At 40.7% G+C, this 21,418-nt stretch overlaps 1 protein-coding gene across 3 annotated transcripts in view; it reads left to right on the forward strand.

The window, feature by feature from the left end:
• Positions 1-21,418, forward strand: part of fat1a (FAT atypical cadherin 1a) — an 87,207-nt gene that overhangs the window by 13,667 nt on the left and 52,122 nt on the right. For all 3 annotated transcript variants that reach the window (XM_050045622.1, XM_050045624.1, XM_050045623.1), the window contains exon 3: positions 9,939-10,253. In XM_050045622.1, coding sequence (XP_049901579.1) covers positions 9,939-10,253 — 315 coding nt within the window. The remainder of the gene's footprint in view (positions 1-9,938; positions 10,254-21,418) is intronic.

Raw genomic sequence — 21,418 nt, forward strand, 5'->3', positions numbered from 1 at the left:
TTGCCTTGCGTTCCAGAAATAGTTTGAAATTTAGAAAATTGCAATTTTTTTGATGGGGGGGGGGGGACCTCCTATCAGCACCTCTAAGGCTTACTAATTAACAAGTTTTATTTGTATTTTTAATCTGTAGAAAAAGTGTAAGAACATCAGATTTTAAAGGAAGTTCTGGAAATTCATATGAACATGCTGTTTAGTACACTAAAACAGTATGCGAGATTTTTTAATGTCTAAAACCTCAGTATGAAACCCATAGTATATGAATTCCATGCTGTGTCCAGTGAAATATTACAGTATGCAAACACAGTACCAGCAAAAGTATTCCACAGTGCAAGGTGGTAGTGATGACAACGTTAATAACTTAGGACAGAAAACAAGAAGAAGATATTCTTTATTAAATCCCAAGGGGGAATTCATTTTTTTCACTCATTTGTCATATATACACAGGCCTGAAATACACACACAAGCACAAACGGGACCTACACATGCATTAAATGGAGAGATGTCAGAACGAAGGGGCTGCCAATGGATAGGAGCCCCAGGAGGCAAACTGGCACCTCTCCACACTCCATATTTGGCGACCCTCTGGCTCCCCACCCGAGCCCCTATGGGCTGAGCTACTGGCAGTACCTCTGTATTGTTAATATGTAAAAAAAATACCTCTCAAGAGGTGAATAATTTTGGTCGCGAGTCTGCTGTCTGAAGTGCAATTTAGATGTATCCTTATAGATGGATGACATGTTACTTGATTACTCAGCTTTGTTATGTGTACAACATGGTTTTGGCTTGTTGTTAGTCCTAGTAGTGGTGCTGCGCCAGTGATGTTGGTCGGTCAGTCTATTACTTTGATGCAGACTGAAATATGTAAAAAACTATTTGGAGGGCATTAGACATGTCAGTTAGTAAGCTTCAGAGGTGGTGCTGGGTGAATTTTGATACTTTACCAAGGCGAGATATTCTCCATCTGTTTCCAGTCTTAATGCTAAGCTAACCTACCTGGCTGCTGGCTGTAGCTTTTTGTGTAATCTTCCTTTCATATAACAGTTGGCACGAAACAAATTAAACATTTTCCTAAATATATTCTCTCTCTCTCTATATATATATATCCTTTATATACTGCCACTTCAGAGCTTATAATGTTTTTGTTTTGTTAAAACTTTTGTCGTGACTGCTCCAGCGGTATTGATTCATAGCCAGGTTCTAAGATGATCGGTTTTTGCTTCCTGCATGTGAAGCCATCAAGACATGATGTCCTGGTCAGCAGAGGATTACCTGGAGGAGATGGCATGAATCTCCACTCAAATGAACGGGAAATTGTTTTGTGTCAGCTCAAAGTCTACATCCTCCTTAGGCCAGCTTGGGTTACAGTGCACAATGGGAATATAGAGAGGGATATAGAGTAGGAAGATAGAAAACTATTCAGAAGGGAGGGGGTATAGAAATTAATGAAGACGGACCCTGTGTTTCCCTCATTGTTACCAGAGGCACAGGCAGAGAGCTCGGAGGTATGGTTACTGTTCCTAAATAATACTGTGATATTGAATCAAGGAGTATAGCTCTGAGGCCTGTTCAAAGGCCTTTGAAATATTGCTGTTCCCAGTAACAATGGAAGCTTTGTATCGCCAGCTAAGTCCCAAAAAGCTATCTCAACTGGAATTAATAGGCAATTTTTTTGAAAACGAGGAAAGAAAAACCCATTCCGACGTACATCACAGACATGTAACAAGTGTATCAAAAGACTTTTTTCAGCTCGTAGTCACAGTGCACAAATAAATGATTTTCAGGTTTTCTTCAGACACCCTTTCTATAGTAGGGCGAAAGAAATTCTGAACTTATCATCAGCAATGTCTGTAAAAACAAACAAACAAAAAACTGTGGGATTACACTGATACACAGAGCGTCAGTGCTCTCCATTGTTAGGCTGGGGAAATGACGGAGCTTGTCTTAAGTACCGTTCTCGCTTTAGCCAGCTGTTGACAGCCATTTCTTTGCCAGTACTGACAGTATAGAGTGTGCACAGTGATGCATGAAGTGGAAATGGCTTACTGGCTCAATAGGCCGGGATATTGAAGGAGATAAGATAGACATGGATTTTGTGTGATACAGTGTCATCATTGTGATTATCTCTGAGACCTCTCCTAATGTATAATGACCCCTGTGTGCCCTTCAGACAAAACAGAGGAATTACTGTGAGTCAGAGAGTCATGAAGCTTAAAGGACAAAGGGTATTTTTCAACATTGGCCCTATTTTCCAGTGTTTTGTATCTAAGAGTCTAATAGTGACAACAATTTTGGAAATTGGTTTAGAATTGAGAGGCCGTGCTGCTGCCAGCAGTGGCGGAACAGCTCAGGGCATATTTGCACCGTCAATTTACATACGTCCACTAAAAGTGCTTGTTTTTTCCACTGACAGGCTCAGATTATTATTCTAGTGTCTGACAACAATGTAGAAATGATCCCTACAGATTTAAACCTTTTTTTAAGAGTTAGATTCGTTTTGTTTAACCAGAAACAGCCCCAACAACCGCCAACCCTAAACTTCAAGACTTTTAATAGACAGCTATTAAAGGTCCAGTGTGTAGGATTTAGTGACATCTAGCAGTGAGGTTCCAGATTGCAACCAACTGAAAGTTATCCCATGTGCCAAGCATGCAGGAGAACTACGACTTTCTAGAGCCAGTGTTTGATTTGTCCATCGTGAGCTACAGTAGAAACAACATGATGGACTTTGAGCTCTGCTCCGTATGTAGATATAAACAGGGCATTCTAAAGTAACGTAAACACAACGATTTTTATTTTCAAGTGATAATAAACTATTAAAAACATGGCCCCTAAATCCTACACACTAGTAGTAAAGTACTTCTAACGTAGAGATTAGTTGTTTCTAAATTTTGACACCCTCTAACTGCCACTTAAAACCGTCGCTAATTGACAAAGCTAACGTTAGCTCGCTAACATGGAATGTGGTCAACAAAACCAAAATGCTGCTTAAAAATGATACACACTGGGAAGATTTCACATGACAATTTGTTTTTATGTAACATTTCACAAAACAACACAAGATCAAATTTTTTTTATGCTAATGAAGTTTTGTGAGATTACCTACTAACGTCAGCAAGGTTTGTATTATCATATATTTATAGCATACATCTTGCTAAACTGCATGAATACTCTAAACTTGAATCAATTATTTCTCCATTTCTGGTTTGAAAGTAGCGAGTAGGTACTAAGAACTATGGAAGGTCATAAACATCCCAAAACCATTTCATACAAACGTAACAAATGGCCGTATATAGAGCCAGTGTTTCATTTGTCGGTCGTAAACTACAGTAGAACAACATGGCTGACCCACTCCGTATGTAGATATAAATGGCTCATTCTAAGGTAAAGAAAACACAAAGGTTCTAATTTTCAGGTGATTATAAACTAATGAAAACATGGCCAATAGGTGCCCCTAAATCCTACACACTAGCAGTAAAGTAGTTCTAACTTATCGATTAGTTGTTGATAAATTTTGACACCCACTAACTCCAAGGTTGAACTGTTGCATAGCTAACTGACAAAGCTAAGGTTAGCACGCTTACATGGAATGTGGTCAACAAAACCAAAACGCTGCGCCTCAATGATGTAAACTAAATTTTATCCTAATAAAATGTTGCTTAATTACGTACTAACATCAGCATGTTTGCATTATCATGTATTTATAGCATATATCATGCTAACCTGCATAAAGACTACAAATTATTTCCCCATCTTTAGTTTGAAAGTAGCTACAAAGACCGTTGGAAGGTCATAAACTTCCCTAAAACAGTTTCATACAAACATAGTAATAGATTTACACATAGACTGTATAGTGACTAAAGGTTTTAAGTCTTTTTTTGCCTTTGACTAACCCCCTCACCATATTGCACTGGATGATGAAATCAATGCTCTAGGCAATGCTTTGAATAAACAACAACAACAACAACAACAACATATTTTTGCCTTGGACCATTCTTTAGATCTTTGAATTTTTCAAGGGCTTCAGGCATTAATTCCAACAGGCTGGATGTCTTTGAAGCACAGATCATGGCTACAGATGTCTGGAAACTTAGGGATGATGTGATATTAAGTTGCAGGGTAACAAAAAGCTTACTTTAGGACTTTCTCTATTACACTAGGCCCGACAACGTGGTAGTGGAATTTGAAGCATTTTGCCAGGGCTGTGGAAAGAGACGGGGGGGAGAAAGCACTGAGAAAGTTTATGTAAGCATGTGAGCGAGAGGCCTGTGAAGGCGGAGGAATGTGGGGTAGGGGTGAGCGGAATTACCGGAGGTAGTTCAAAGCAAGCCCCAATTTTTCAACGGCAGAATGAACAAGGAAGTCCCGGAGTACGTTGAACTGGCAGCACATAGTCACGTTTTGGGTAAACGGTCAAAAGCAAGTTTCCAGAGTCAGAATAGAAAATAGAAAATCAGCATGAGTGACAATCTGGATTTTGTAAGTCTTAATCTTATGTTGACCGCAGATACTGTATTTACTGCCACTTTGTTTCACCAGACGACTTGTGACACGCAGTGAGCAGTTTGAAGCAGCTTTTCAAAACCAAATTTCACCCTCTTCAAACTGTGGCTTCACTGCGACTGGAAGTTGTTATAGAATAAACTCATTGTGTGTCTGTGCAGGACGTTGATTTAAGCACACTCATATGTGAAATACCTGCTGGTCTTGATAATTCGAAATCCTTTGGCTGTCTGAAGGCTCCACCACACTGCCACTGTGCTCAAGCAACTTTGAAGAACAAAGCCAGAGGGAAAAGAAAAGAGCAAGGGAAAAAAAAGCGGAAAGTAAATCTGGCAGAGGCTGGTGCACGCTCTGTTTTTTTTTCCTTGTGGCCTAAGGGCAGGTTTTGCTTCTGCCTTAGTGGGTATGCTAGGTATATGGGATGGGTGTGGCAACTAAATTCTTCAGATTCGCCTTTCATGTGCTTTGTTTGTAACCAGCCAGCCAAAGGCCCGTGGCAGATAGCTTTTCATTCCGTTTTGCAAATTTAAGGTTAAGTTGTTCTGTTTTTGAGTCTCTTCAGAGATAAATACGAACAAAGAGCTCTAGTGTGCAAGCTGGCCTTCAGATGTAGTTTGAAAATGTAAGAGTGTGCATGGTAACATCCCTCTTGCAGCTGCAGTTTTGTTCATGTTGCAAGTTTTTTTAACTGCAGCATATGGAGTTATCTTCTGTATACTGATAGAAACAGGGTAAAGAACTGCGAGCAGAAAGCATGACCCTGGAGAAAGCTGAATTGTTCTGCCATGCTGGTGCCTGCCAGTCAAACACATGAGCATTCAAGCATGGGCATCTCGTTGGCACAGGCACAAAGATGTGTCATACATTCCTGTTTGTCTCCTCTTTTCTTTGGTACTATATCTTATCAGCATGTGTGCATTTTGTACACATGACCACCTTTGCTCTGCTGTGCTTCCTGTCCTCACACCAACCCCTCTCACCATTTTCACTTCCCATCTCATCACAAACTCTCTATTTAATGTTCCCTTTTTATGGATTGCTATTGTTCAAAATTTCTGGTACTGGAACCTTAACTTCGATACTGGTTTCTTAATGATAAAATCCATTTTAACTAGAAATAAAATCATATTACATTATGGCATTTTTACACACTCAGAGCAGTTTCATAGCATAAACGCTATTTCACACAATGTTGTTTTTAGTTTCAACTCTTCAGTTTATGTTTCAGCACTCTGGCGTTTTTCCGCTCAAAGCAGTTTTTGAAGATGTTTTGATGTTAAAATCTCAGCAGGACTCGGTTTTTCAGGATGACACCGACCCACCTTCCATCCTCTTTACCCTGCGGCGGCCTTGGGGCTCCGGGAGGCCGGGCAATCTTACCGCACGTACACCCGACCTCCTAGGAGGGACTGCAGGCTGTGGAAGATAAAATAAAATATATAAATAAACAATATAAAACTCCCTCAGAGCTAAGTGTGGGTGCTGGGTCCGGCTCGGTAACGTTAGGCGGACTTGAATGCTGACAGGAGATGGTTGTGGTCTGTTCTTCTTGCGGTTGAACATGGAACTTTCTGCACTTAAATTTGTTCCACGCGCGTTCAGGTATTTTGGTAAATTCATGGTGTTGCTGGTCTTGGCAACAATGTCCTTTTTGCATATATTGCATCACACACTCTTGGCATTTTCACTGATATAATGGAGCCCTACTTTTGATTTCTTCTTAGACGTTTCATACACCTATGCAACACTTATTGGCTCACTGATACTGATGAGATTTACTCCTCAGGTATTGGACATTTTTGGAATTTGGTTGTTCCCTCAGAAGTTTCGAAGCTAGGTACCCAGCCCTACCCCTTGTCTACTGATTCCCTCTCTGTGGGTGTCTGAAACATTTATCCTCCTACCCTGTTGTGTTTCTGCTCAGGATGCCTCATATAAACATCAGCATTTCTTATTTATGTCTAACATTTGCAACTTCCCGCACAAGTTTTCTTCCAGTAGGGATCCACTCCAAGTTGTCAGCTTCACTAAGCTCATAAATTAGTCAATAATTTATTATTTTATTTTTCAATTATCACAATCATATTATCATGTTATATCTTTTAATCTTATTCTACTACGTCTCCAAATGTTTGGTTGTGTTTTTCTCCGTGTATACTGTCAGCTTTAAGCCATTAGTTAGATTATACAGAGTCATCAAATTTGCATTCTTGATACACTGGTGGATGTTGTTTTCGCCATGGGGCTCTTGGCTTTTGGAAACATTTGGGAGCTACCTATTTTCCCTCGCCTGACTACCCCTCTTATTACATGCCTCAAGCTAAGTTGAGAGAGCTATAATGATGACTAATGACAAGAGAGGATCCCAGGCCGAAAATGCGGGGACGCTAAAGCAAAGCAGGGCGAGGGAATAAATGAGCTGTACCCCCCGAACTCCCCTCCTGTGTTAAATTTGACAATTCTGTGAAAAGTCATTTGGAGTGTTATCTCTTTTCTGAGAGATCTGTCTTTACCCAAGGCAAGAGGTTTGGCTGCTCTCACTTACACTCCGTCATGGCACTTCATCAAGTTACAGTGAGTGAACAAAGGCAGCAGCAGCAGCAAAGAGATAGTCTATGTAAACTATTTCCACCTTTGAAATGTGTCCTTATGGGTATGGCTTTGTGGAGGCTCCTTTATCTGGGCCAAAAGTGAGTGCGTTATAGATTCAGACTGGAAAATGGACACCACCCATACCTGGTAATGACCTGGGTGCGCCTGTCCTGTGATTCACTTTTATTAGTTCCAGATAACCAAATCAAATATAGCCATAAATCTCCATTGCACTTGTCAAGGTTATAGAGGTATCACCAATAACATAAACATGGAAATGGTTGTTATTATAAAGGTTGTCAGGGTTTCCATTGTCTGGAAGATATTTCTGTGTTTATGTTCCCCTCCACTGCCTTACATTTGGTGCTTGTTGAAATAATGGGACCTCACATGTGCAAGTTATCCAAATAATGTAGTGTTGTTTCATTATCAGCAGCTCATTTCTTTCAGTTTTTACCCTCTGGGGATTTTGCTTTTGTTTTGTGTTCCCCACTGTTTTAAAACAAAAGGAAAGTGTATCGAAATGTTCTCCGTATAGCGTCAATCAGTTTGTTTACAGTGATTGCAGTGAATAACCAATCAAGGTAACTGCTATATAATGGCATCCACATGCCTCACAGTTAATTGATTTCCCCACTTTATGTTTTTGTTTGATAGTCAGACGTGATGTGTTTTAGCCATCAGAAACGTAACAACGCAAGCGACTTTGTTTTGAAGGTGATGGAAATTGATGAAGACTGATGTTAGTGTTCGCATTCATCAGTTTTTATATTCAACTCAAAAGTGACAGCGTAGCCACTGCTTGTTTACAGAAACAATGGATCAGATTCATGTTGTGACATTTTCGTGCTCGTATAGAATAAAAACAGAAACCTTAGTCTGGTTATGTTTGAATTATGTGTGTGCAGTGGTGGACGAAGTACTCAGATATTGTCCTCAGGTAAAAGTAGCAATATCACAGTGTGGAAATATTGTTACAAGTAAAAGTCCTGCTTTCAAATTTTATGTAAGTTAATGTATGACAGTATTAGCATTGAAATATACTAATGGCACCAAAAGTAAAAGTACTCATTATGCTATAAGAATAACATATAAAGTGTGACTTTATTGCATTTTATTTATTGATGACATCACTTTGATGTTGCAGCTGGTAAAGAGGGAGCTCATTTTGATTTCTTTATATAGTGCTGGGTAACTTATTCTATGATAATATGTCATAATTTACTAGTTGATTTATATTTTGGATTAATAATCTGATAGTGCAAAGTAACTAGTAACTAAAGTTGTCAAATAAATGTAATGGTAAATGGAAATGCTCAAGTAAACAAGAATCCCAAGTCTACAAGTACACATTTAATAAGGAAACTAACGCATAGACGTGTACACATCTTCTTCCTCAAACTGAAAAACCACTACTCCTATATTGATAACACTTTCCAACCTGCGGCTCCAGAGCCACATGCTGCTCTTTCGCCCCTCTCCAGTTGCTCCCTCTGGCTTTGACAGAAAATATGTAAATAAATAGTGGTTATTTTTTGAGCAAGTTTAATTTTCTTTTATCATCGTTTAAACCTTAAGAAGTTCTTACGTTTTCCAACTGTAAAAATGTGTAGCCCATACACCATACAGGACAAATGTTTTAGCATTTCATCAACTAAAATGTTCATCTATGGCACCTTTTCCTCTAAATTTGGCCAAACCTCAATAGCAGTAGCTAGTCTTGAGTCGCAAAGATAACGTACTGAATAATCATACAGAGCCCACTGCAGAGTGGCCACCTTGTGGTAAAACATATTAATAAATGCTCATTTGACCTATTAATGATGTTGATAGGCTAAGTTAGATTCAATAGGCTGAGTTCCCTTCATATAAAAGTCAAAGTAAATATTTTGTTTTGATTATTTTGGTCAAAAATGGCTCTTTCAATAGCAAAGGTTGTCAACTCCTGACCTATAAGGAAGCTTACACACACAGACCCACACTTATCCCTTTCCTACAGTTCATATGTACCTACCGAGCACCTGGTGAGTGCTTGCAAGTGGACTCGGGTGGGAATGAAAAGCACTAAAGCAAATTAACTCCTGTGAACTTTGCTGTTAGCTTCTCCTCAGAACGATCAGAAATAACATTCACACTGCCCGCCAGTTTCAGTCATTCAGACATCTGAACTAGTGTTGACGGATGTCATGTTTACAGGTCAAGCATGTATATCTGTGTCCAACAGAACTGTAATGTTTTTACAGTAAACCAATTACACAGCATAGTATGACATTCAAATCTGCCTTGTTGATACAAAGCCTGCGCCTCGGGTCTTTTGTCTCAGTACATTGGGACGTATTTACACTAAACACCCTTGTGCTATTTAACCATAACTACATTCAGACTCTTTTATTCTTTGAGTCAGTCTGACATTTTTAATATATCCCCCTTGGTTCTTTCAGATTGCCAAATGCACTCATTCTCCACTCTTCTATTAACCTTTGTCAACTTATACAACTCACAGGCCTCTGAAAGCTCTTTTGTTTGCTCAGCTGAAGGCTGCAGCCCCCACATGGCAGTAAAAAAACTTCCCTGCCAGTTAATGTAAACAGGAGAGCACTGACTGGTTGTTGTTAATATACCACCTCGACATGTTTCAGTCAAGGTGCCTTCAACAAACCCCTATACCAGCTTGTTCAGCCGCAGCTGGTGCTCAAGCTTCTGTTCTCTTCACTGCTAGAAATCGATCTCGGAGATCAGTGATAGCGCAGGCAGTGATGTGAGGCTCATGGCATGTGGTGCACATAAAATTGTTCCACGACATGATGCAGGCTAAAGAGTTTGTTTATGTCTTTCTCATTTTCCAGGTATTATCAGAACACAAGAACTGCTGGACCATGAGACCACACCTCACTACTGGCTCACAGTTTATGCGATGGATCGCGGCGTGGTGCCGCTCTCTGCCTTTGTCGAGGTCTACATCGAGGTGCTGGACGTCAACGACAATGCGCCGCAGACCTCAGAACCTGTCTACTACCCTTCTGTCATGGAGAACTCCCCTAAAGATGTGTCAATCATCCAGATCAATGCAGTCGATCCAGACGCCAAGGCCAGTGACAGACTCACCTACAGGATCACCAGCGGCAATCCCCAGGGTTTCTTTGCTGTGAATGCCAGGACAGGTAAGACTGCTGTTACTGTGATGGATATTTATGTCTCTATAAATTGCTTCCTCAAAGCAGGAAGTCCCTGCTCTGAGTTATGAGATTATATTGTATTCCAGGACAAATTGTAACCTTGAATATGGCTGCTACCTTCAGAAAGAAACTTATAACAACACAATGAAATCAGCTCAAAGGGTAACGGTAGCCCTTTTCCAGGACTGTTTATCTAACCAATGCCTGAATTATGAGATATAAAAACAGTATCTTGTTGTACAGTCTCACATTGTGAAGGTCAGATCTTATTCTTTGCATGTAAGCAGGGATCAGTTGGGATATCCTCACTGACTGATACACATACACAAATTCAAACATGAAATGCTACATGTGTTGGCCTCATCTAAAGCCAGCAGCTTCTTTAAAGGCCATGAATGTGGCAAATGTATACAGTGACTACATACTAAATGATCCTTTTAGACTTGGGGCCAGAATTTAAGAATATACTATATAGAGTACCCCAGGAATGAGTCCTAAAACCCAGACATTAGTTAGCATTTTACCACTCACGGTTACCTGTTCTTCAGGTCAGTGGGTCTTGAAATAGGGTCTGTGGTTAACACAAGCTTAAGAAGCTTTCATGTTACGTCAGTAAATAGCCCACTCGTGAACTTTGAAGCTACTGTATGTGTTAAAACCAAGTGGCTGAATAAGACTACAGAACGTCGTAACCCTGAGTCACTCCGAGCACAGCTTTCCAGTCTTGTTATGGTGGTGACATGTAGGTCATGTCAGCATAGCGTAGTTCGTTTATGTTCTAATATTAGCTTTCTTCTTCTGGTGATTGCATTTAGGCTTCAGTAATCATGAAAGTAGTGCTCATTTGTGAAGATAATCTTGCTGAACAAAACATGTAAGTATCATAAACATATGTTTGCCTCAAAGTTTATTTTTGGCAATAATCCAAACTCTGATAGGCTCTCATAGGCTTTTTGACGATGCTAACTTCCGCATCGGCCTACAGAAAAACATCAGCCCTGGAGCACTCTATTGTATTGCTGACAAGCTGATGAGCCTTTGTGAGGTTTCTGTTCCTTTTCTAGTGAGAAGGAAAAGCAGTGTGAACACAATATTTTAACCCAGGACAGGAGTGGGTTGAGCCTACAGGGGTTTTTCCACTCTAACACTCTAAAGTGTGTTCTCATATGGTCCTCTGCAAATGGTGTGATGATTAATATTTCATTTGGTCCTTTTAAAGTTGCAGGAGCTAGCTATGTTTAGTTGAACAGCAGAGAAAATACTTGTAATAGGTGCAGAGTGAAGCTCCATGTACAATCAGAGTCTCCCTGTAAATGACAGATTTTGTCTTGTGCTGTACTCAGATTAAAGTGTAATTCCATTGAAGAATTGGTTCTACATGTGTATAAACCCACTCAGAGCTGTTACGTTTCCCTCAGTCAGTGTAAAAATATAAAACAAACCAAGGACATCAGTCAGTGACTAACATAAATCAGAGTAGCAAAATGAGACTTTAAACTCTGCATCTGAAAGTGCCAATTACTGAATTTGTTATTCTTCCTTAACTAGCTTACACACAGGTGTCTCAGTGCTTTGAGTGCTAGTGCTCATTAAACTGAAATGAGGACCGGGCAGTGAAGCAGTTGCTCCAGTTCGTCCTCACTGACGTGTGTGGTCCTGTTTCCCAAGGTTGTCACATCAACAAACTGGAGTTATTTTTGTTGGAAGTGGCAACGTGAATTTTCTGACCAAATAAGGATTCATCATGTAGCGTGCCTCCCAAACAAGCCTCACAGTAATGCTGGGCACTCCCCAATGGACAGGAAAAGGAAAAAAATAAATGATAAAGCGGGATCCTTAGGTATGCGGACACATAAGGTTGGTGTTGCGTCTGCATGCATGACAAGATCAGCTTACATATGCTGATAAGAACTCTGGGAGGCTGGAAAAGGAAAGTGCTGGGAAATTGAATATTTATCTTCCTAAAACGCAGTCATACATAACGCTGTTTTAACAATGTATGCAGACTTTGAGCTGTGAAGAAAATATCTTTGCAATCATGGGTCTTCCAGATATATTCTCCGTTTTTTCCCCCCTTCTATGGACGAGTAACCTGTGATAATATGGGACAGTAGCTGGAAAGGAATGTTTACACTGAAGCAGCTGATCTTCAGCTGAATGCCTTTGCCTTTTGGTGTTTTCGACACAAGACTGTTTATTTATCTCTCTTCCCGTTGAAAATGATGCATTCACAGTAAAATAATCTTGGAATTTATGGCATACATAGTTTTCCTGATCCATTGTTTCGAGATTTTCGTAAACGCACTCACTTATTCAGCAGTTGAAAGTCTTCTTAGCCCACATATCTGAAATAATTATGTGCCACCCATAGGATTACTGAGTTTTTATGGAGCTTATGGTCAAGCCGTCTATGGGCAGAACCTCTTTACAATAGAATTGGCTGTATCTTTGCGTTGCTCTTTAAAAAAAAAAAAAAGAAAACTGGTTTTTACAGAGGACACTGAAGCATAAGGATAAGACCCATTCATGCATATCAAAGCATGCTAAAACTTTTATCAGTGGGACACCAGAGCCCCTTGCGTCAGGTTCAACAAAGAGTGGTTTGGACAAAGAAAACTTCATTAAATCACTGCTATTTTGCTTTGATTTTCTTTCTTCTCTGTTTTTGAAGATTGCAGCAGAGAGTGGAGGTAGACAGGTGGGTGGGGAGAGGAAAAAAAAACAAGAGAAAACAGGGAGCCGAGTGTAGCTGCCTACTGGAGAGGACAGTGATTTATGCAGAGCGCCAGTTAAAATGACAGCAACATGTTTAACTAGCCAGTGTTTTTAGCTCAGGATTGGACTGAATGTCTTGAAGAACGATTACAAATTCTATTTTATTTTCTATATCTGTGGTATTAAATGAGATGGAAATAGGCCTGATATCTCTCCACATTATCAACTCAATATGGCATTCTCACCGCATATTACAGGTTTTTGAAAATGTTTAAATTTACAACATGTAAGTCTCTGTAATTATATGTTCTAAAATTGCATTGGAAGCATAGGCCCTTGGCATATCTACAAAGATCCACAAAGGGGTGGGAAAAAGGAAAAGACGTTAAGGCCTATGTTTTGTGTGTGGGTTTTGGACCGTGCATGTGTTCCACGCTAACTAGCTAGCCCTCTATCATAGGCTATAGCCCTGTGCAGCTTTCCAAGCAGCCTGTCAAGCTTCAAACACATATGAAGGCTTCACTTTGACGCCTTGGGTGGCGTTGGGTGCCCTTTTTCCGCACAGACCCACATTGGCTCAGTAAAGCCCAGGATGAAAGGCTTAGGCCTGCTTTATTTCTGCCAAGTAAACAAGTCCTGCTGTTTTGGCTGTTCTCTGACTTTAGTTTGTCATTAAAGTGCAAGGCCAGCTCTTCTCTCTCGCAGACACTACTGCAGTCCCAATGTCTAAGAGCTTAGAACTCGACGTTTTGATATAGCCTTGCTTTTGAGGGGATTGGAACAGAGAGAGAGAGAAAAGGAGGCAGAGCCGCGTGGGGTGAGAATTGTGCCAGTCAGCTGGATATAAATTATGTGTTCTAAATCAGTATGAGATCAGTGAATTTGAATAATGCTGTTTGGGGCTGAGATATTTAAAAGATGGACCAGTGCTCAGTTTGTGATGGCACAGATCTCATCCCACCCACAGACATGACCATGGTTGTTCCAGGCCTTGATTTGGCGGCTGAGGAGAATTGTATTCCCTGGATAGAGACTCACAGGCTGGTTGTCAACAGAACACAACAGGATATTGTGAGACAATCAGATAGATATTCATGTGTGCTCTGTGTGAAATGTGTAGATCAAATGTTGTTTATTACTTGGGCGCAGTGTTTTGCTCATTACTTAAATTTTTTATTAATTACTCATTACTCGTTACTCTTTTCAAAAGTAAATTACTCATTACTCCCTGCCAACAGTTGTTACACTACTTATTACTTTTTCCATACACCTCACAAAATTGGTGTATTATTTACATTCTTTCTCCTCTAACGCCATGCTTCTCATGTGCGCCCTTTGTGTGAATGTCAGGATAATCTCTATTAATGTAATTATTAAATGATATATTTTGGGCGGGGCAACACAATGGTTTGAGATGAAGGTGTGAGAAAGAATAGTATCAGTTACATTGTTAACACTGTGCTACATTACAGAGAAATACAAACCGTACTAATGAACCTTCATTAATATAGGCCTATATTTTATCTACAAGGCCACGTCACACACTGAGCGAGCCGCCTGTTAATGACGCTGTGGGCTAATGGGCATGTAGCTACTTCCATGTTTCAGATGATACGTCATGTTTGTAGTCGACCAATGAAGATGAGTTTACATATCACCTTGGGTTCGTCCTTCACCTTCTCAAAATGATCCCACACTTTGGATTTCCTGCCCGACATGATATTAACCAGCCTGTGTAATAAGCACAGGTACCAGCCCTGGAAATTACCGTGACTCCTGACTACTGAGCGTGGCCACATCCTGTGTCTGTCCTTTCAAATTAAATTCCCACATGGTCCAGTCATATAGGTTTTGATTTATTTTGACAAGGCGCAGCTCCTGATAGAGTTTCATATTTTTGTTTTGTCTTTTTTTTTCTGCGACCAATGAAATCTTGCTGACTGATGACCTAACATGTGGTTGACTCTAATGGGGCAGCCCTAGTAATTTGTTACACTACTCATCACAGGAAAAATAGTAGTACTGACTGGGTGCAAAATAGAATGAGGATGGTTTGTCCGCACATACAGCACTTGAGACAGCCAGCCCACTTATTTTCCCTCATAAAGGAGTTGTCAGAGCGCTGAGCTAGTTCATCTGAGGTTGACATGAGTGCCCACCTTTTCTGTGGGAGAGTGAACAGCGTTCATTACCTGGTGAATCACTCTCTCTCCTCTCAGAAACGCTGTTACCGTGCTATGACTTGCTGGACTTTGAACAGAGCTCTTATGCCAGAACACGCATGTGTTAGGAAAGGTCAGTCAAGCAGAACATGTACTCAGAACACACACACACACACACACATACACACACACACAGGAAGTTTTTCATATCTAAGCTAAGGGGAGAGAGTGCTGGAGCAAAGATCACTACGATAGCTATCTTATCTTGCTGAATGCTCATTACTCTACTTCCTCTTGTACCTATTCTTCCTTTCCGTGTGTAGTATTAGTACTTTCTAAAGTTTCTCTAATTGTCCCAGTGTTGTCTATTGACTTTTCAGAACATGGTATCACTAATCTGTGGTGATCTGATGTATGAGATATGTGCTCAGTGCCTAAAGCCCATAGAAAACTCCACCCTGTAATGATGGCGCCTGTCTGCATTCGTCACCAGACAGTTGTGTTGTTATATTGGACAAGAGCTTGCCTTTAATGAGATATAGCTGTCTCTACCTGATTGTGGCTGTCCTTAAATGGCAGCTTTCATTCCAGTGGTTTAATCCAAATAAAGGAATATACACCCAGGTGAATTCTGGTATTGAACAATTTTGGCCCATCCTTTTTCTTCGCCTGCAGCCGACAGCTCATTGTCATCAATTGAAAGGGAGTGCCGTGGGTAATTCTTTGGCAAGCTTGTCTACCTTGGACAGGTTTTATGTGCATTTGTCATCCCCAGGGTTGAATGAAAAGGTAAGGGAAAACAGCCACTGGGACTGCCGCTGCGAATCATCCGCTCTTTGTGGTGCACATATCAACTTTCAGTAACGCCTTCTCTGTTTGAGGGAGAAAACACACACCGGTGTTATCAGTGGGTTACCAAAGCCCCACCACTATCAGGGGAAGTGAAATAGGAAATGGATACTTCCAACAACTTCCTGATGTTTCCGGTGATTTGGCAGCCAAAGAATTGTTACAGCTCTCAAGAGACATTGGGAGAAGAACATGTGGAAATGAAAAATGGCTGATTGTCCACTTGAAACTTCAGAGTGGTCATGGTGGCTTAGTTGGTTTAGATTCAGTTTAAATATCTTCAGAACACATCTAACCTGGGACCTTTGCGGTGTGATGTCTTTTTGAAAATACACCATTGATTCGCTCTTTAAAAAGTAAAGAATGCCACATCTTGGCATTGTGGGTGTCCAAAGTTTTAATTGAAGCTGTGAACATGGAGCTGAAATTTTAATCAAAGGCCTTCCTTAAATTCCCACGATTAAGGAGGGATATGTAAACATTTACTCAACTCTCAACTTAATAAAAGCACCATAGGAGAACTGTGATTTATTCAGTTCAAAGTGAAGCCAAACCATTATGCGCAGGGTGACCCACCTCATGACCTAAAAGCAAGAAAAAAACAAGACCTGACCTAGTAAGCTTGTTCTTTCTGTGTGAACTGAAGCATAGTAACCGTGACGACAGTTTGTGTCATCAACACAGATCAAGTGACACATTTTAATTAGACTTTTGATTGGCTGATTTGCTGGCGTTCTTATTTGACAAGGGCAAACCTGTGTGGGTGCACAGAGGCTATTGTCAAGATGCTGTAGTGACAGCGATCTGTCACAACACTTGTCACTGTTACAAGTAGGTTGAGTGAGGTAAACCAAAGCTTACAGATTAAACACTGTTGCTGACATTACAGTGTCACTACACAGTGGAATAAGAATGTGCAGTGTTTTAGTTTGAAGGTTTTAAATCTTCCTGCTCAAGGGTAAATGTGGAAGTGCTCTAAGGCACCTCGGTTAATGGACCTGGTTGCTCTTGCAGGTGCACATCATAATGCCTCACCGACTCAAGTGAACCATAAACTTAATCACTTTAAATGTGGAAGGTGTAAAAGTGCAAAGCTACAATGTGTAGACAACAGTGTGTGCAAATTTGTAGGCAGCAACACATTGGACTGTATTTTGTATTCTTAGTATGCTGTCCCCTGTAAGTCCCACTCATATGGGACCTACAGGGGACAGGTATGTGGTACCTTGTAGAGACCCTGTCACACCTTAAGGCCCTGATCACACAGAAAGCGTTTTAGTAGCTGGAGGCAGCTTTTTGTAATTGTTTTAACGAGAATGAAGCTTTTTGCTTGCGTTTTTTTGCATCGCGATGTGCCTCACATTTTTGTGCTCTAGGTGCCTGCCATTTTTGCCAAAGCACTCTGAGCTCTTTGAGTTGAAAAAACTTCAACTGTAATGAACGGTCCAGCTCCAAAAATAGAAAATCAATATGTAGTGGCACATGCTGATATTGTGGTGGGCCGCCACTAATAAATGAACGTGTGGGAAACCCTGGACTTCTTGCAAACCTAGATGGTTAACAGCTGTAGCTGGCAAGCAAACTGCTAACCGGCTAATGAGCCAGGACCATACTAGCATTAGTCAGTCACAGTATCTCTCCAAGCTTCTTCGTATTTTCTCAACAATGAGGTTAACTCCCCCAGGGCGTTTTCTTCTTGGGGTTGTACATCATTATATTCAGTTAAGAGAGTTATTGAAAGGCAAGTTAAGCTGTCGCAGCTAACAAGCTCTCTAACTGTCAGTTAGCAGGTCTGTCAGCTCGGGGACAATAAGTTATTTCTAAATACTTATTTGTACCATTAGCTGTCTTCAAAGCATTCCTTTTTTTGTGTAGCAGATAATAGTCCAACAGAGCTAGTTAGACACAGTGGATGGTGCAACACAGTCAATAAGCTACAATAACATCTCCAGCTCTTCCTTTCCTCAGAGGTCAGCACCATCGAGACACAACTCAATGTGAAAAAATTGTGCAGATTTACTTTGCCTTAGAGAGTGAATCTGCCTGTTGTGGCGATGGCAATAAATTTCACCACAAAATGTAATTCCCAGCCTTGGTGCTTGCGGGACCAGTCAGGCTTTAAAATAAACAAAATCCAAGTGTGTGTATTTCAAGGAGAGCTAGGCATTATTATATACACACACATATCTGTCAAAGGACTCACCCAGTGAAAACTGTGCATGTGTGGTCTCTGTCCATGTGAGTTCTGCAGATTGTTGCCAAAGATTATATTTTGTATCAATTATGTGCCCTCGTAGATCTAACTAATTCAAACCTTAACTTTATTATACTCAATGGTGAGTATTTGATTGGCAGGTGGTTAGATGTATTCTTATGACGTGACCGCAACTAAACTACTTAAGTAGTTTACAGTTTAATTTGACAGATGTCCAGTGACCAAAGTCTAAAAAGAAGGAGGGAAAATCATTCAGTCAAACAAGATATGTAAAAATATGTATTAAAACCAAATAATCTCCTGCGCTGTCAACATGCATAGTTCTCTCCCCACATAGTCTCTTACTGTTACTGTCTGTAATGCCTCGTCTTTAATACCACCTCCCATTAGTCATGTGTACATATCAGAACTGACACAAGTCAGAACTACCAGCAAGCACTATGGTACCTCCACTGCTTCCAAGCATCTCGCACATTTACACAACTCCCCATAACATTCACTTTCAGCAGCACTTGGGAACCTGAATCCCCCATAGCTCCAAGTCTTCCATGACGTGCTTGTCTTTTTCAGATTACAAATAAGCCTCGCAGCTGTGAGGTGCTGAGATATCTCAATCCTAATGCAAGCAGCGCTTCCCCACTAAATGCCTTTTACTCATTTCCACAAAGACCGTCTGTATGTATGAATGTGTTTGCAGTAGCTTACATGGCCTCCCTTTATTGCATTTGTCGAATTCTGTGTGTTTCCGGACAACAGAATAGGACGTTATGCTGCCATTTAAATTGCATGCCAAGCATTGCTTTCCTTCTCAATAAAAGAGAACAGTCAGTGGCTCTTGTTCAACGCTATTTTGAAGACTCGGTTGTAAAGAAAGCGACAAACAGCACCTACGTTAAGGCACCAATCCCTTCTTAAACTCCCACAGTCGCTTTGGATGTTGGTCTCCCACCATTTTAATTTGAGAGAATAGATGGCATCATCTGAACCGATACTTTTCACAGTGTTGTTTTAGGCTCGGTTGGCAGACACTTAGCTCATAATAAGGCTGCGAATATTGATATAGCTATCTGGGGTTGAACGTTGGGTTTCAGGGTAAGAAATGTTGCAGTGTATTCATTATTTTCCTCACACGCGAGAAAAATAGCAAGCATTTAAATAATGAGTTTTCACAGCATACTGTCAGTCCATAAACAATACTAAATGTCTCAAGGACTTTAAAACTGCACAACAAGTCCAGCCACTGCAGACACCCAGCACATTCCCGATTGTCTGGAGTTACAGCTAAATGTGTGTGACATAAATATGTGTGTCACTCTAAAGACTGCTAATCACAGCAGCAGTGCCCGGGTCTGAACCGGCCCAACAATGTGCTGGACTCCTTAACTCCCTCCAGGCCTCCATTTTGGAGCAGTGGTTGTAGCGCTCAAGGACATGGTTGAGAGTGCCACCGCTGCTTTGCTGTTGTTTTTCTCCCCCTCTCAAAACAGCATGGCTATAATTACTGTCGGCCCAGCTCAGCCCACGCCTGAGGATGGCTTTTGTGAGTGTGTGTGTGTGTGTTGTGACAAAGGCTGTGGGTTGGAAGTGCAGACTTCTCTGGTGAGCTCTGGCTTACCAAGCAATCATTTTACAGTTCCTTAACGTTTAGGTAGAGACAGAGAGGTATGAACCTTCATACGCTGAAACACCAGAGCCAGGAAAGCTTCTCTCTGAGTGATCGGACCTGCAGGATAAGTTTGAATAGAGTTGGATTTTAAATAGTTAGGATTTTTTAGAAACAAGTTGTTTCCAAAAGTGAGATCAGTGCTTGGATATTAGAGTGGGCGGCAAGTCCTGTGGTCAGAGATCTGGCAGCGAGCTGGCAGCATGTCAGACAAAAATGGAACAGAAGCAAACAAAAGCAGTTTAAGCCACAACACAACATGCATCGAAATAGCTTTACTCATCCACAGTGGATGCAGTACTTTTTCTTCTACTTCTTTTTTGCATTTCAGATGATTCTACGCCCAGACATCTCTACATCTTGAAGTGGATGTTGGTTTAATGCACCATTAAAATTCTAAAATAGTTAAAAAATGTGAGAGAGCAGTACAATTGAGTTTGTGGTTCAAACTATTTCACCAAGAGGCTGTGCCCCAAAACCACTGAGCTATTATAGAGCTGAAAAAGTAAGTGAATTAATCAATCAGCTTATCGACTGAAAAATATCTGCAGCTATTTTGAGAATTGGTCAAACGTTTAAAGTTAACTTAGCAGAGAAAAATGCAAGACAATAACTAGTTCCAGTTTCTCCAATTTGAACATTAGCTTCTATTTCTGATGTGAGAGTAAACTGAATAGATGTCCTTATTGGGTTTCAGGTCACTTCTAACAAGTTTCTAGTATTTTCTAGACCAAAACATTGATTTGTAAATTGGGAAAACAAGATTGATCAACAGTGAAAATCATTACTAGTTGCCAGAGCATGTGAGCGGAGTGTGAGTGGAAGGATTTTGGATGAAGCACAGAGTGGATTCTTTTAAAAAGTTGGAGTGTTTCCACTTATCTCAGCTCCATCCCTCTCTAATTTCCCTCCGGTACCACTCACACCGTGAGTTTGAAGATGCCCAGCCCAGAAGCTCAAAGTATCTTTATTGCTCCTTTCAGGGAAATTGGTTTGCAGCTAGGATTCATACAAAACACACAAAACATTCAACAGTGATGGACGACAACAAACAGCACATAGAGTGGTTCAGTAGGAGGTTCTACAGCGTCCAGGTCGAAGCAATCTTCAGACAACAGTTTAGAAGTATCTGTTTCACATGTAAATGGCAGCACTGACAATGAAGACCTTTTATCTCGAGGTCCTTATAACATGCATTTTTAAAATGCATTTGAATGTATCCGTGAATTGTGCACACACTACTTTCTGTCAAAAATTGACTGCTACAAGCTCGATAATGGAGTTTACAAAGAACTTCCAAAAGGAAACTGAGTGAGCGCCGAGCGATTTTTCATGGAGTGGGGTGCAATCTGAGTTGAGTGCAGAGCAATATTGAGCGGGAGCGAAGGGCACGAACAGCTTCGTAAGCGAGGACCAGAAATTCTCAGCGCTCCACTCCGCTAACACGCTCTGCTAGTTTCAGCTCCAGACAACTGAGTACACCTGCAGGACAGACTTTATGCGATTGAAAAGAGGAACCTGGGACAGATCATAAGATTAAAGGCAG

Source organism: Epinephelus moara, chromosome 5 (genome assembly GCF_006386435.1).
Source record: "Epinephelus moara isolate mb chromosome 5, YSFRI_EMoa_1.0, whole genome shotgun sequence".
In the NCBI taxonomy this organism is placed as follows: Eukaryota; Metazoa; Chordata; class Actinopteri; order Perciformes; family Serranidae; genus Epinephelus; species Epinephelus moara.